General features: G+C 44.7%; 1 protein-coding gene across 1 annotated transcript in view; it reads right to left on the reverse strand.

Moving 5' to 3' along the window:
- The window catches only part of SPATS1 (spermatogenesis associated, serine-rich 1), a 43284-nt gene extending 26684 nt beyond the window's left edge, over positions 1-16600 (reverse strand). The window contains exons 1-2 of the mRNA XM_012640789.1: positions 16513-16600; positions 14801-14951 (exon numbers count right to left, since the gene is read on the reverse strand). Of these exons, the coding sequence (XP_012496243.1) occupies positions 14801-14951; positions 16513-16600 (239 nt within the window). The remainder of the gene's footprint in view (positions 1-14800; positions 14952-16512) is intronic.
- Between the last annotated feature and the right edge of the window lie 781 nt (positions 16601-17381).

Consider the following 17381-nt stretch of genomic DNA (forward strand, 5'->3'; position numbering starts at 1 on the left):
AGGAGAGGACAGGTCCCCAGCAGCCAAAGGAGCAACCACCCATATACTAAGCCACAAAAGAAGTATCAACACAAGTGTAACACAGACCACACTCTCTGACCACAATGCAATACAATTAGAAATCAATAATAAAAAGACAGCCAAAAAACACCCATAAGCTTGGAAACTCAAACCACACTTCTAAATAATTCATATACAAGAAGAAATCATAATGGAAATCTTGAAGTGCATAATGATCAATGAACATAAGTACTATATATCAAAACTTGTGGGATTCAACTAAAGTAGTAATTAGAAACTTGGAGCCTTAAATGCAGATACTGTATTTCACGGAATATGACACCATTAATTATAATGACATTATTATTTTATATACCACAAAGAACAAAAGCTGCCAATTAAACTACGATGCAATGCTTTATCACTTATAATTTTGTTTATACTTATTGAAGCATTCCTTTAGACTTACTTAGATACAGATTTTAATCACGTATCACTCATATGCATATATAAAGAAGGAAAATATAAGCAGAATAAATTGGTTAAGGTATTCTTAAACCTTATTCACATTCAAAAGTGACAACCAAATTACTTTTCAACTCAATCCTCACCTAATATTGACATCAGTGCAACAAGAACATGAGTGATGCAGCATTTCTTAAATGAGTGCTTCTCTCTTGCCTCTGGAATTTTCTTCTAAGCTATGGACATGCATTCTGCATGCTTCAGTGTTTACACAGAAGGACTATGACAACTACTTCACCCCTGCTACAGGGCCCACAGCACTGGTAAGACCCAACCCAACTTCAAAGAGGCATACTGTACAAAGTGTCCATCTCAGAATTGATGGATTACAGTGTTCAAAAATGAAGATTCTAAAACTAATGAGCTAAGCTTTCAATTTAAGAAATAAGGAGGCCAGGCTCATGCCTATAATCCCAACAATTTGGGAGGCTGAAGCAGAAGGACTGCTTGAGGCCAGGAGTTCGAGACCAGCCTGGGCAACATAGCAAGACCTTGTCTTTACAAAGAATTAAAAAATTAGCCAGACAGGCACACATCTGTAGTCCTAGCTACTCAGGAAGCTGAGGTGGGAGGATCTCTTGAGTACGGGAGTTCGAGGTTGCAATGAGCTATGATCACACCAATGCATTCCAGCCTGGGTAACAAAATGACAGGTCTCAAAAAAAAAAGTAAAGAAAAGAATTGAAAAGGAGGTCATCCATAATTACAAATAAAACAGAAATCACTTTACAGATAAGGAAATCGAGTCCCAAAATGTAAAATAACTCATTCAGGGTTACATAGCTATGAAGTATAATTTATGAAATGTAGTCTAATATTACAATAATCAAGATGGTACTGACACAAATCCTAACAAATAAATCAATAGAACAAAATAGTTGGGTGCAATGGCTCATGCCTATAATCCCAGCTACTCGGGAGGCTGAGGTGAGAGGATCACTTGAGATAAAGAGTTTGAGACCAGCCTGGGCAACATAGCAAGACTTTGTCTCTAAAAAAATAATAATAATAACTTTTAAATATGGAACACAATAGAAAACATACACAGAATAAAATATTATATGATAATAGTGAGATTTTATCTCAGTGAAGAAAGGATGAATTATTCAAAAAATATTACTGAAACAACTAATTAACCATTTAGAATAAAAATAAAATTAAATATCTTACCCCAAAATGGAATAATCAAGATGGATTATAGAGATACATGTAAAAATTAAAATAAAGTGAAAAAAATCAGTGAAAGTTTATGTAATTTTAGAGTCAAGAAATTATTACTAAGAAATATATCAAATACAGGCAAAATAAAGGAAAAGAGGCATAAATGTGAACATATACATATACATTTAAAACTTCCATAGCAAACTACAAACTGGGGGAAAATTTGTATCTTACATGATAGAAAAAAGAGTTAGTAGTCATGACAAATTATGAGCTTTTATAAGTTTATAAGATGAAAATAAATGCCCAAAGAGAAAATAATGGGCAAAAGACATGATCAGGTAACTCGACAACAACAACAAACTTGCCTTCTGTGAAAGTGGGTTAAAAACAACAACAACAAAAAAAAAAAAACACATACAAACAGGCAATTTGGGAAAAAAGTTCACCCATCCTAATAATTAAAGAGCTGAATAAAATGAGATATCATTATTTGCTAGCAGTTTGCAAATACCCAGGTTTAGCAGAGCTTGGAGGAATGGCATTCCTGTACATTGCTGGTGGGAATGCCCCCATCTTACTGAAGAGCAATTTGGCCATGAGTGTCCTCTAAGGCCTATGAAAAGTGCATACTGTTTGACTCAATGGTTCCGCTTCCAGAAATGAAAAAAGGTTTGAAATGTATGTATAGGGATGTGAAGAAATAATGAAATGTCTTCTAGGTTGATACTTGCATGCCAAGTTCTGAGGTATTTATTATATCATTTACTTATGATAATTTTTGCCCATTGGTCTTACCAGTGGCTGCCTTTTCATTATATATAAACATTTTAATTGTGCATTTGCTATTACAGGACTTGAGAGTTTACCAAAGCAAGAACTGGTTGGTTCTATGGGTGTATCACAGAGGGCCCCTTCACAAGTTTTTTTATTTGTTTATTGTTATTGTGTTTTCTAGGATCAAAATTTAAATGTGTTGCATGACACTGAGCAGCAAGCAGTGAAATGACACCTAAAACTTTAGCATATTTCCTTGCTTGCTTAGTAAGTTTTATGGTGGCAACGCTCCAGAAAGTGGCCTGTGGCCGCTGTAACGGAGAAGCCTTGTCTTACTGGCAAGGACGGGAAGAGCAATCTCTGCTAAACTGGCAACGGCACACTCTCCAGATCAAGCTGACTACAAGATCTTTATAGAAGTGACTCAATCTCAAACATGAGCTGCAGACACTTAAACAAGGCCTCAAGATGCCTCCCTGCCCCTCCCCAGGTGGGAGAAGAGTGTGGAACCACAAGTCTGAATCCTGCCATTCGGATACTGATGCTGCCTAGGGCACCGTCCTGTTACTCTGAGCAAGTCAATTACCTCTCCACACCCAGCTCCCAGGGCCTGCCCCTCTCCCCCATCTGGCTCACAAGGTTGTGGGGAGGAACAAACACACTGAGGAGGAACACTCTTCTGGAAAGTTTCATCATTTACCATGCAAATTATTATTCAAATGAAATAAATGTCAAGTAAGCCATAAGCCAGGAAATTCTAATAAGTCTCTAAAACACCATGACATAAGAAGAGATGATGCAATCAAAAAGACCAAGAGAAGGTTCCGGTGACCAGAAAGGAATTCAGGGGGAAAAGGAGAGTTTAGAAGAAAGTCTGTTTCTTTGATACCATCTGTGGAATGGAATTATTTCCATTTCTTTAGGCAGGAATAACACCTTACATAACCATAGCACTTGTCATCTCAGCTGATTTTCACAATAGCTCTGTCTGGCAGACAAAAATAACACATCAAGCCATATTAATTTTATGTGGATACCCTTTTAACCAAACACTCAGTTTCCCACCCCTGCTATGTGCTCAAGAAGCAGCCTAAGGCTCTAGGACAGTGGTTTTTAACGCTTTTTTGATTACACTCCCCTCTCCCATGAGAAGTAATGAAAGCAATGGGCCCTCTCTACTGGAAAATGCACACACACACACACACACACACATACACACACACACACGTGCATGTTCATCTTCAAACGGTTTGTGGAGCCCCTTCCTTCTTGAAACTCATGGACTCCGTGTTAAACTGAACCCAGATGTAGTCTCCTGAATGGACACACCTACACAGCAGAAAAGGGAACCTAACTCAGAAACATGGAAGCTCCCTAGCTCCCTACAGCAGCGGTTTCCTCCTTCACCCCAAACCAAACCGGAAACTGCAGAAAGATCTGGAGCTTAAAGTTAGAATCCCAGAACTCTTTTGTCCTTGCTGTTCCAGACACATGTAGACAATTAATATTAATAGTTCTACCTCCTCCAGATCCTCCTCCTCTATTAGTCCCAGGTCACAGCTGGGTGGGGTGAGTTGTACCTCCCTCCCCTCCCCCCACTATAAAGGAGAATGAGGAAATCATTCTGGGACCAAGCTAAGATCTGATGGGGCAAAGACAGAACATTCTACAACTTCCTTTTTACAGCATACAGGCCACTCACCTATAACAGGTAAATGACAACGTGAGTATGGACTCACCCGGAGGTTTTCTGGGACGCGGTGGCTGTTCTGCTCCGTGACACTGTTCCCTAAAGGCAAATGTGTCCTTAAACATCCTCTTCAGCCTTAACCAATTATGGAGCCACCAGCCATTATTTAACTTAAACCTTTCCTTACACTGTTCATCATTTCCGCCTGAACTGTCCCATGCAACAGTGTTACAAATCTACTAATATCTGAGCAAAGGAAAAAATAAAGGACACAGGCTCTGGGAACGTCAAATGCCAGGCTCTCTGCCTACTAACCAAAGCCCTGGATAGGTCAAATCTCTGGCCCCCTTTATTCGTTTATAACACACTTCTCAAGCTGCTGTGAGACCCAGTGAGGTAATTTATGAGAATCGCTGCCTAATCCAGATCTTGGGTTAATGCAGACATGAGCAGTTCTTTCTCTATGCCCCCAAACCAGCCTCCTTCTAAACTTCCATGGGTGTTCCCTGGCCGCAGTATACTTGGATATGTAGACCAAATCCACACCCAGCCACCCAGATTTCTTAGAACTCAACTATGTCTGCTCTCCACCTTGGCCATACCAGTGTCGCCTTTCTCTCGAACCTTTTCCAGCTCTCTGCCGCAGGTGGCGCTCGAGATGGAGGGGAGGTGGTCGCCGGGTGGACCGTTTCCAGGGTACATGGTCTCATCTATGCACGTGTGGATTTTAAATATTAAAAGCAACCCGGAGATAAAGAGAAGACCCTTGTAAGAACGGTATCAGTCAAAACAAACTCCAAAAGCCATTGGAAGTCTAGAGCCTCTGGCCTCTAAATCCGCGCCTCCCTCCCTCTAGCTTTCCTGGTTTGGATGTCCCCAGCGCTCCAGCGAGTACTCGCTCCCGGCCCAAGCGGGGGTCGCTGTCCCGCCCACCTGGGACCTCGCTCCTTCCTTTCCACCTCTGGGTCTCCCTAACTGCTTCCCCAGGGGAGTCCCAGGTCTGCGCTCGGAGGCCTCCGTGGAGCATGCGACCGAGATCAACGCACCAACCGGCAACGTAATTGCCGAGGAACCGAGAGCCAAGGGCGAGAGGGACGCGGCCGCCTGCTGCTCCGCGGAGGCGCGTTCCGGGGTTGCCAGGACACGGCCCCAGCGGCTCGCGGCCGCGCGGCCTCCTGCTGGCCCGGCCTCCCGGTCAGCCTCTGTCGCCGCATCCCGGGCTCGCTGGCCACCGGGGCGGGATAGGGTCTCCTGAGACGCGCAAAACTAGAGGCTCCAGTCCTAGCCAGGGGTCGTAGGCAAGGACCGTTGGAAAAGCCACTTAGTAGTTTGGTTGCGGGGTGGGGGTATTATTATTTTTAAAGAGCTGTGGTTCTTTTCCAGGCGATTTTCATTATTAGAGCTGTAGCCCCCGGTGGCAATGAAGCACTCGCCCTCCCCAAAGCTTGCAGAGATGCCCGCTTATAATTGGCATTGATGAGACAGGATCCACCTACCACTTACAGAGCGCCGTTTCTGGACCAGGCGCCCTGCTGGGTGTTATCTTCCTTAAGCAGCCAGCTGCGTTTTTCAAAATAGAAAACTGAATTTGAGCAAGGGCTTGCTCAAGGTTACCCAGAAAACTGAGATTCATTTCCAAGTTTCTTCATTCCAAATCCACCACTTTCCATCATAGGGATTTAAATTTGCCTTCCTCACCCTTTCCAATATCTAATAAATCTTGCTTAGAAAGCTTTTTCTCCAAGTCTAGTTGAAATCCCTAAATTCATGTTTAGACCCAATTTTCCCTTGGTAAAGTGAAAAACTACTAGACCGTGTTACTACTTTTAATGAATTTTTTACTGATTATAAAAGAAATAAATGATCATTGTAGAAATATTGGCAAACATGGGAAAGTATTGTTAATACCCATAATCCCACAATGCAGAAATTAAATATTTTTTCTGGATATCTGTTGCTGTATAACAAATCAGCCCCAAACTCTGTTGCTTTAAACAACAATCGTTTTTATCTTCTGATTTGGGGGACCTGGCTATGCTAAGCTAGGCTGCTCGTCCTTGGGGGTCTGTCATACATTTGCAGTCAGAGGTGGCTGGAGCTTCCTCACTCGTATGTCTGGTGACTGATGTGGGCTGTCAGCTGAGGCCTCAGCTGGGGCTTTTGCCAGCTCACTTCTGTGTGGTGTTTCCATGTGCTTCCTCACAGCACAGCGTCTGCGATGGGAATGCGAGCGTCCCGGGAGGACCAGGCAGAGTTATACTGCCCGCACAGTCACACGTTCATGAAGAGGGAACTCGGACCCCACCTCCCAGTGGGAGGATCAAGGTCACCTTGTATGAAAAGCTTAGGGGATGGGGGATCTTGTGGCCATCCTGGAAAATACAATCCACCCTACTAATATTTAGGGGCTATTTCCTCTCTGCCCCTTGGCTGTGCACATGTATGTTAACATAATTGGAATCATGTTACATATATACACAATTCTGTATCGGGCTTTTTAAAATTTAACATTACAGTCAACCCTCCTTATCGGTGAGTTCTGGATCCACAGATTTGAACAAGCATAGATTGAAAATATTCAAAATACATATATAAAAAACAACAATACAACACTAAAACATAATACAAATAAAAATACGGTATAATAACAGTTTACATAGCATTTACGTTGTAATAGCTGTTATAAGAAATCTAGAGATTGAAAGTACTGTATGGGAGGATTGCTGTATGCAAATGCTATGCCATTTCTAACAGGGACTTGAGCATCTGTGGACCTTGGTGTAGGAGAGAGGTCCCCGGAACCAATTCCCTGGGGATACAGAGGGATGATTGTATATCCTGAGCATTTCCCCTTAATAAAGTTAAAAAAAACATTTCACCTGTTTAATTATCCCATGGTAGAAGAGGTAACACCTTTATATTAGAAATGATAGCTGGGCAACAGCTTAGTAATTAATGGCTTGACTCAAAATGCTGCCTCACCAGGAAGGCAGAGATTTTTTTGTTTTGTCCACTGCTATATGCCGAGCACCTAGCACAATTCTTGGCACATATAGATGCTCAATAACCATTTGTTTAAGGAATGAATAAATGAGTGGGTGGGTGAGTGGATGATTAAAATGGTCTGAGCTGAGCCCCTCCCTCTCTCGTTTGCATCCTCCTGGAAAAAAAGAGAACAGGTCCCTAACCTGCACCACCAGGTCCCAAGATATCAAGGCCTTTCTGTTGGTCCGGTGATTGCAAGGCAGACGAGTGAATCCCAGAAGGGAAACTTTCTCGTCCTCAATGAGTCCTGTGAACGGCGACTCATAAATCTTCCCTTATTCTGCCACTTAACACCTCCCAGGCCACTTTGCCTTCATCCCTTGGGCAAGTTTTAGATCTTGCTGTACCAGGCCTGCTCAGGCCGCCGTCCCCGAGGTTTGGAGGGGCACCAGAGCCACATAAGGGGTTCTTGGAGCCACAGAGCTGCCTCTGCCGGGCTTGGTCCCCCGCGCAGCCCATGGGTGCCCAGGACTGAGCCCGGAAGCTTCCCACGCACAGGAGCCCTCGCAGCCAGGGCTCGGCAGCAGAGGCAAGGGTGGAGGATGCGGGGTGTGCCCAGAAGCTCAAGTCCTCCTGAAGTTCCCAGAAAATCTTGGCCACGTAGCTGGAAGAGTTAGACAGCGTCAGTGGAAAAGGGTTCCTCCCAGTTTCCCTCTTCCCTTGCAGGCCCCTGACTTCATGCTCCAAACCAAGCCCAGCCTGAAAGTCACCATAAAAATCTGCGCAGGGGCTGGGGGCCTGATGCAGGGAAGGTTGTCGGTCCCAGGTCCTTGAAGTCAATTGAACCATCTCTCCAGCTTTAGGGCCCTCCTTCCAGCTCCAGGGTCTGGGATGTGCCACGAGCCTGGCTTTCCTGGATCTGAAGGAGCTCAGGAAGCCTGGGACTCCAGCCACTGGGAGCACACGCAGGACTTACCTGTGAAGTATTATGCTGAACCATATGAAATTGCCGTTTTGTGGGTCAAACACGTTGCATATCGGCAATTTCATGTGATTCAACTTAATCGTGAAAGGTGGACACTTTGGGCAGCTTTCATGGTGAGGTCAAGGAAGGTGAACTGAACTTTAACCCGCTTCTCCCTGTGGGACCCCACTTTGCTTTCAGTGACCTAGCATGGCTCTGGGAAGGGAAGACAGACAGCCAAGGCAGGGTGGGGGAAGCAGGTGGACAGGGCAGGCTGTTGCAGGCACTGGATAGGTGTGGTTGGTCCTGGTTCTCCCCTGGCCGGGACACCTCCTGCCACCCCAGACCCTTGAGAAAAGCTGAGGCAGCCATAAGAATTAGATGCCCAGGGATTAGAGGAAACCAGACAGCAGGAGAGAAAGATAGCGAATAAACTCTACCCCATTCCTCTTGGGTCTTGGTAAAACAAAAAGTGCCTGCAGTAGAGAGAAACTTGAGTCCAGAAAGACGGTATTTAATGGGTGAGGGGTCAGAGACATTGGTAAAAAGCCTCTGTGCTTGGTAATCCTCAAGCACTGTAATCTAAATGGGGGGGGTATGTCTTCAACACTACTCCTCTCCCCAACAGCACTGCAAACAGTCCAGACAGGGGAGCATCTCTTTCCCAATGTCAGGAAAAGGTCACCCACCACAAACCCTCATTTAATGAGCTTGTCCCGTAAGTGTGCACCAGAGGGCAGTGTAAACCCAGATATGGGAAATAAAAAGTACTCGGAGATTCTCTACTGTTGACTTCAGCTAAGGCATCGCAGACCCTTATACAAAGAGGGTGCTGAGGAAATCGGTGTTGAGTGGATTGCAGACACACAGTCACCTTCAAAACCCTTCAGTGGTAGACAGAGGGAGCCTGGCAAAGACGGAGGCGAGAGAGCATTAGCTACCTCAGAACTGGCCACCACCACCGGCTCCCACATCTTCTAAGGGGCTCACCATTAGTTCAGGCAAGGAAACAATCGCCAAGCACCTACTATGTTCCAGGCAGTGTGCTAGATGCAGAGATTTACAGGTGAGTAAAACACCTCCCTTCCCCAGGTGAGTACCTGTGGAGATGCGCCAACCTCTTTATATTCATCATCTCACTGAATCCTTCCCGCAGTAAAGTGCCTTGAGAATTATCCCCATTTTACACACGAGGACAGACAGACTCAGCGGGCAGAAGTAACTGGTCTAGTCAGTAACTGGAGTTAAAACCCAGCCGGAGTTTAAACCTAGTCTCTCTAGATTCAGAGCCCGAGCTCTCACCACTGTACCAGAGCCTTCTTAGTTTGTGCCCTCGGCAATAAGAAGGTCCATTTGTCATCTCAGGACCAGCCAGGCTGTCATGGCTCCCAGCACAGGCCGCCAACTGGCAGGCTGCCAAGTGCCCAGGAGAGGCCTGGAGGATGCTTGTCCCCAGAAGCATGAAAGTCCCTTTGGACTTGGATTTCTGAGTAACATAAATCAATGACTCAGATTTTAAAATACGTGCAACATGTGCAATACATAAAACAGATGTGAAGGGTTAGGATACCAGCTCAGGTGAGTGGAATGCCTGCTCTCTATAGAATAGGAAGGGAAAAGGCTGAATTAGGTTGGGTTGTTGTGGAATTTCTTGAATACCAGGTTTAACCCAATATAGAATAGGAAGTCACTGAGGATTTCTCATCGGAGGAATCACCAGGCAAAAATGGTGTATGTTGCATATCCTTATATCCTCCTTTGCCCCTCTGAGTCCATTCCCCACTGTCCCTGCCCTCCTCTGTACCTGGGAGTTTCCCTATGTGGACTGTACCCCCAGCTCCCAAGAATGCAGTGGAGGGAGGTAGGAAGGAAACTGAAGTCAGGGTATTTATTCCCCCAGCTCCTTCCCTGTTGGCCTCAGTTGTCTATGTCCCTCTCCTAAGGCCACAGCTCCTGTCAGGGGCCATCTCCACTCAGCTCTTTTTGGGGTCTAGTGACTGCTTTCTCCCCTGGACTCTGCAGGCCTAGGAGTAATAGTGACTCCTCTCTGTGACAGCCCTTGTGCATTGCCCCACCCTAAACACCCCCTACAGCTTTGTGAATAGTGCCTTAGATTACACTCTGCAGCAGCCCAGCTTGAGTGTGCCATCTCTTTCCTGCTGGAACCCTAGAGCTCGAGGGGGATTAGTCTGATAAGGGTGAAAGGCCAGTGGGAAGGCTGCTATCTGAGGAGAAGGGCCAGGCCAGAAGGAACTTTCAGATATGAGAAACCAACCAGAGGAGGCAAAGGCAACTCCACAGCTTGAGAACACCAGGTCTTGGGAAATGGATCAAATTGTACATTAGTTTTTGTGTGAGTTGGAGAGGCAAGCAGGGTGGCAAGGGAGATGGTTAAGTTGGTTTCAGCCAGGCTGAGGGTGGGAGATGTTGGCATACTAATAAGAAGTTGAATGACTTTTCTCATTGCCTAAAATTGGTACCTGGGGCTCCAATTATAAAAAGAACATTCACCCATGGAAAGCCAGGCTATTCCTGGAGCCTATTAAGAGGCTGCCAAATCTCTGAACATTGCCGAATATTTGTTATTTTTTCCAGAAAAAAAAGCAAATAAATGTTACTGTGGCCTTCAGCCCAGCCAATACTGTGAAAATATGTTATATTTTATTATAAATATATAACATGGTGGGTACAAGTGCAGTCCTCAGAACCAGACTTTGAGTACAGATCTTGCCCCTCCTGCTTACCAGCTGTCCACCCTAGGCAGGTCGCTCAGCCTCTACTAAAAGAAAACATTGGGGAAACGCTCTAGGACATTGATCCCGGCAATGATTTCTTGAGTAATATCCCCAAAGCACAGGCAACCAAAGCAAAATTGGACAAACAGGATCACATCAAGCTAAAAAGCCTCTACACAGCAAAGAAAACAATCAACAAAGGAAAGAGACAACCCACAGAATGGGAGAAAATATTTGCAAACTACCCATCTGATAAGGGATTAATAACTAGAATATATTATGACGGAGTTTCAACAACTCAATAGAAAAAAATCAAATAATCTGATTTAAAAATAGGCAAAGGATCTGAATAGACATTTTTCAAAAGAGAACATACAAATGGCCAACAGGTGTATGAAAAAATGCTCAATATCTTTAGTCATCAGAGAAATGCAAATCGAAACTACAGTGAGATATCATCTCACCCCAGTTAAAATGGCTTTTATCAAAAAGGCAACCTGAGTAAGAGTGAGACCCCGCCTCTACTAAAAATAGAAAAAAATAGCTGGGCGTGGTAGCGCGCACCTGTAGTCCCAACTATTCAGGAGGTTGAGGCAGGAGAATCACTTAAGCCCAGGAGTTTGAGGCTGCAGCGAGCTATGATGATGCCACTGCACTCCAGCCCAGGCGACAGAGTGAGACCTTGTCTCAAAAAAAAAAAAAAAAAAAGACAGGCAGTAACGCTGGAGAGGATGTGGAGAAAGGGGAACCTTTGTATACTGTTGACGGGAATGTAAATTAGTGCAACCACTATGGAAAATAGTACTGAAGTTCCTCAAAAAACTAAAAATAGAACTACCACACGACCCAGCAATCCCACCGCTGAGTATATATCCAAAGGAGAAGAAATCAGTATATCAAAAATATATCTGCACTCCCAAGTTTATTGCAGCACTATTCACAATAGCCAAGATTTGGAATCAACCTAAGTGTCCAGCAGCAGATGAATGGATAAAGAAACTATAGGACATATACACAATGGAATGTCATATAGCCACAAAAAAGAATGAAATCCTGACATTTGCAACACCGTGGATGGAACTGGAGAACATTATGTTAAGTGAAGTACAGACAGACAAATCTCACATGTTCTCATTCATATGTGGGAGCTAAATATTAAAAACAATTGATCTCATGGAGACAGAGAGTAGAGTGATGGGCACCAGAGGCTGAGAAGGATATTGGGGAGGGGGATAAAGTGGGGATGGTAAATGGGTGCAAAAATATAGTTAGATAGATTGAATGGACAATATTTGATAGCACAACAAAGTGACTATAATCAACAATAAGTTAGGGTGTACTTTAAAATAACTAAAAGAGTGGAGCTGGAAAGTTTCTAACACAAAGAAATGATAAGTGCCTGAGGTGTTGGATACCCCAATTACTCCGACTTGATTAATTCATGTTGTATTCCTGTATCAAAGTATCACATGTACCCCATCAAGATATACAACTATTGTGTACCCATAATAATTTTTTTGTTTTGTTTTTTTTTTCATGGAAGAAAGTTTTTCTACAGATAGGGGTTGGGGGGGGATGGCAGAGCTCTGCATCTGGTCCCTAAGAGGCCACGGACCGGTACCATTCCAGAGGACCAGGGAGTGGGGACCATGGTTTTAGAGCATTTACTTTAAAAACTTTGTAATCGCAAATTTTTTCTCTGCCCTTTTGAGATACATGTAAATATTTTTGAATTTTTTAAATTGTAAGATGTATATAAATCTTTTAAAAGATAAAAAAGCCTTTTGCCAATTTTAAAGCCCAGGAATCTTTTTCTCAAGGACATGGGAGTGTATGGGAAAAGAAAAACTTTCCCTTTGCCTCTGGAAGGTGTGCTGAAAGATCAAATCACTATAAGGCAGATTAATAAAAGAAAGAGATTACAAATTGACTTATCGTGGACATGGGGAGTATCACAGTGATTACCCAGTATCCCAATGGTGTCCAGAAGTTTATATATCCTCATTATAGAGGTGGGGGGAGAGATGAGGAATTTAGTTAATTAATTCTGTTTTAGGGGCAATAAATGGTTACTGGAAAGGATGAATAGATACTTAGGAGAATGAAAGGAGAGAGGGAAACAGTGACTTATAAATGAGTCTCTTTGGAAATTAAATTAACCTGAGGGACAGGTATTATCTTTAAGATGGGTTGGCCCAAGTCTGGTTGCATTCTTGATGTCCTTTCTTGCAATATATTGAGATAACAGGGAGGAGAAGGGAAGTCAACTGTTCTTTTTGTTGGGTGCAGCTGGTTTTACGCAGATAGAAAGAAAGCTCCTTCCAGTGGCTGTTGATCTCTAAGGGCCTTTAATTCAGAATACTCTTTATTCCAAGGAGTCAGATTTCGGGGTGAAATCCCTGAGCTCCTTCATCGCTTTGTGACATAATCATCAAGGGAGGTAGGTAGTGCACCTGTCTCCCAGTCTCCTTGGGAAGATGCGAGCCTAACTTCAGCTAGCTTTAAGCTAGAAACCTAGGTCCTGACATAAAAATATGAAAATAGTGTATTTCCTGTAAATAAAGGGAATTACCAAACACAGGCAGCTGCCCCATACCAGATAAATTTAGGATGAACTATGTGTGACAAATGGTGCTATTAAATCCTCTTACTTAAGAACTAGTTACCATTTATCTTGAGAATATATATGAACCAGGTTACAACTGCTTGACTACATAAAACGCTGGGATTTCTTTCTGTCATTGCGAACTCTTTAGCTGATTGCCTGTAAGATACAGATCTGGATTAATTCTTACTCAAAAAGAAACTGTTTTCTTCTTCTTCACTTTTGTGGAAAGGTTTTCTAGATTGGCAAGAGCGTTTGTTTTTAATTATATTTCGCAGACAGTGTGCACCTAATAACAGAGCTTCAAATGTATGAAGCAAAGTTAGCAGGACTAAGCAGGGCAATTGAGAAACCTGTCAGGTTTCCGTGTGAAAATGTCAGTTCTCAGTGCGCTCATGGCCGAAGAATGACCAGACACACCAAAGTAAGGCAAGCATGAAGATGAGGTTTATCAAGGAGAGAAAGATAGGATTGTGGGGCAAAAGCAAGATATGGGTTTACAGAGCATGATACATACGCCACAGGTGACGACTGGACCCATTGTCATAGCAAAGGGAGAGCAAAAGGAAGGGTGCAAAAAAAGGAATAATTTTTAAAATTTTTCAATCATGTAAAAATAAAAAGTGACTCAGCCTCTGGAAATCTCAGTTTCCTCATCTGTAAAAGGGGATACTAATAGTACCTACCTCACCCGTCACTGAGAGGATTCACAAGTGAATACATGGCAGTCGCTTAGAATGGCACGCACATGGTAGGGAGTCGCTGAGTGCATGCTTTTGTGGTTAAAAGCACTTCCTTCTAGGACTGATTTCTACCATAAAGAAGCCCAAACTCAAATCTGATGCAAGAGAAACCGAACAGCATTTGGCCTGTTCTCCTGGGGAAGGGTGGAGGAGAGAAAACAATAGAAGTGATTTTGTTTTTGCAAGTTGCTGAAGAGCGAAAGGCTTTTGGGAAGAACTTAGGTTGTCCTCTTACCCTGCTCACCAGGCACCCTGTGGCGGGGGCTGCCACCTCCTCCTGCACCTCCACTCGGGTTTGAACCAGGGCCAGGGACAGACAAAGAGCCTCCAGAGGGGCTGGCTTTAGGGAGAAAATGGAGGAGTCTGCCTCCTGGGACAGATGGGTTCTCCACACAAACTGTGGGAAACATGTAGGAATAGCTGGGAAAGGAGCTCACTGGTCAGGGAAATTCTCCCCCGGAAAAGAAGCGTGTGAGACAGAACTGGGGCAAACTTCTACAGCAGATTAGGAGAATCAGTGCAACTTGGTGTGAAGGGATCTGTCTAGCTGAAAATTCCCCAGCTGATGTCGTGAATGATCCATTTGACAAGCCATAGGTATGGCAGAGGGCTCACCTGGCTCTCAGTGGGAGAGCGGACTGTGGAACGGTGCGTCCATGGCCCAAGCTGCTGGTAAGAGGCGGTGTCCTGCTGAGCTCTGTCGTGGGCTCCTTCAGGTCCACGTCCACCTTTTCCCCCCTATAAGCATCAGAGTAGACAGATTTCCCTGAGTAAAAGAGAAAACGGAAAGAAAACAAAAGCCGGCAGGTTGGGCTGAGAAACTAAAGGCAGGAAGACTGGTTTCTGCTCAGGGTATTGCTGATAAAGTTCAAACTTGGTATTACAATCCATTTTATGGGACTCCTACTTTTATTAAACATCTAGGCTCAGAAAAACAAGATACGTCCATCTCTTCCTGTCACAAAACGGCAGCACAACCATTGGTGTTAATTCATGGAGGGCTTTGCTCTGTGTCAGGCGACGTTAGCTGGTCCCTCTCATTTACTCCTCGTAACAGTCCTATGGTGTAGGTGCTGTTATCATCCCCACTGTCTCCAAGCCTCAGTTTGGAGAGGTTAAATAAGTTCAAGGTCACAGAACCTCACAGAGCCCTGCTCGCACCTCCATAACCCAAAAGCTCCACTGTGGAGGGCCGGTTCCCTGTACTAACGACTCTGTGAAGTTAAGGCACATCCCAGCTAGCGGTGCCAACACCCATTCAGCAGAACGCTGTCCTTATGTCTCACGTGCCCCACCTTTCTATTGTTCCATTGACACGTTGTGACCAGGAGCCCAGATAGTCCCCATAACTGGAAGGCTGGACCCTGCTAGGAATCAAACGTGTCCTCTCTGGGAGCCTCTCAGACATTGGCAACATTGCACAAAGACACCAGAAAAGCCCAGTGCTCCCCAAAGGCACAGAAGTGGGGTGGGGGCGCTCTGGTGGGGCTGCAGCTGCTGTGTTCCTTCCTCCTGTTGTCTCCACCTGGTTCTCGGCGAGCCTTCCAGACCTGCTCTCGCTCAGGCCCAGCCGTCACTTCCTTGTTGACTCACATGTTGGCCGCCTACTTCGCTTACCCTTTTACTCTTGGCGTCTGCATTCTGTTCTTTGAATTAGTCAGCTATTGCCACAATAGTGTTGTGTAACAAACTACCTCAAACTCAGAGGCCTACCGCATCAAGCACATACTTTTCTCACTCCTGGGTCTGGAGGTCAGCGAACATCAGTCTGGGGCAGGCGAGGCCTGGTCAGCTGGGCCTGGCTCCGTGGTGCAGCTCAGATTGGGGATGCCTCCCTGGGATCTGCCTCATTCCCCTGGGATCAGCAGCTCCCCAAGGCATGCTCTTCTCACATCGACTGGTGGTGTAGCACCAAGTGCTGAGTGAAAACACATAATGCCTCTTGAGGCCTCTGTCTGAAATTGTCACACTGTCACTTCTGCCCATATTCTGTTGGCCAAAGCAAGTCACTTGGAAAAATCCCAAATCAGTGAGGTAAGGACGTGTATTGCATCCACGTGAGTAGAAGATAACACAAAGTCACGTGGCACAGAGAGTGGATACATAGTCCTATTAAATAATACAGGGAGGGTGTGATGAGTTGGGAGAGATGACTTAATCTGATGAATTTTATCCATCCTCAACCGTTCCACCGAGACACCCATGGGGTTAGGAGGCCATTGGTCCTCGTTACTTTACAAGCAGAGGGAAAAATACCTTCCTCTTCAGTCTTCTCCAACTCCTGAAAGGAACCTGCGGTCCAGATTTATGAAGCCTGGACTGCTCACCGGTTTGCTGTGGGGCTTTGGAGATGAGGAAGGCCTCAGCTGCAGGGCCGCCCACATCCTCCAAACCAAATGTCTTCGTGACTCTCATGCTCTGGAATAAGACACGGACATGTTCTCCCAGCACACTTCAGTCTTTTCAAATTCCCTTTCTGCTTTTGCATTTTCCAGAAATATTCTAAGCCAGATGTGCCCTTCTCTCAGATGAAACAGGCCTTGAAAAGTCCCAGATGTTTCTTGATCAGCTAAACAAGATTCACATTTAGAGGGAAGGGTAATGGTGGGAAAGAAGCAGAATTGCATACTTAACACATTTTTAAAAAAACAAACACTGTTTTGAGTACAAAACCTACATATTTAGGAAGAAATCTTTCAGAGCAGATGAAGAAGGAAAATTCAGAAATCATCACTAGTAGAAACAGCATCCTTCAAACATGGTTTCAATTTATTCTGAGAGATGGTGCTCACAGCACCACTGAGCACTTCACCGAATCCACCTAAATGGAAGGAATCTACTTATTACTGTGACGGGCAGGAGAAGTTAACTGTGACGGTGGCAGCTCCTATTGCACACACTGGAGACCGTGCTCTGACGCTGACACGTTAGCTGCATAGCAGTCTCCACAGCGACGGCAGCAAACGAGAGGAAAATCCCCGGGAACGGTCTTCCGGGCTCCATAGCTGGCTGGGACTGTCGTCACACAGCTGAACACTGATAAACTTACACCAAAGAAAGAGAAGCAGGAGGCACGTGCCGTCCGTGCTCAGAGTCTCAGCCAGCCCACTTTATATCGAAAGCCAGGAACCACATAGGAAGTATCTGGAATAGTCAAATTCAGAGAGAGACAAGTAGAACAGTGGCCACCAGGGAC

Source organism: Propithecus coquereli, unplaced genomic scaffold, assembly GCF_000956105.1.
Source record: "Propithecus coquereli isolate 6110/MARCELLA unplaced genomic scaffold, Pcoq_1.0 Scaffold158, whole genome shotgun sequence".
In the NCBI taxonomy this organism is placed as follows: Eukaryota; Metazoa; Chordata; class Mammalia; order Primates; family Indriidae; genus Propithecus; species Propithecus coquereli.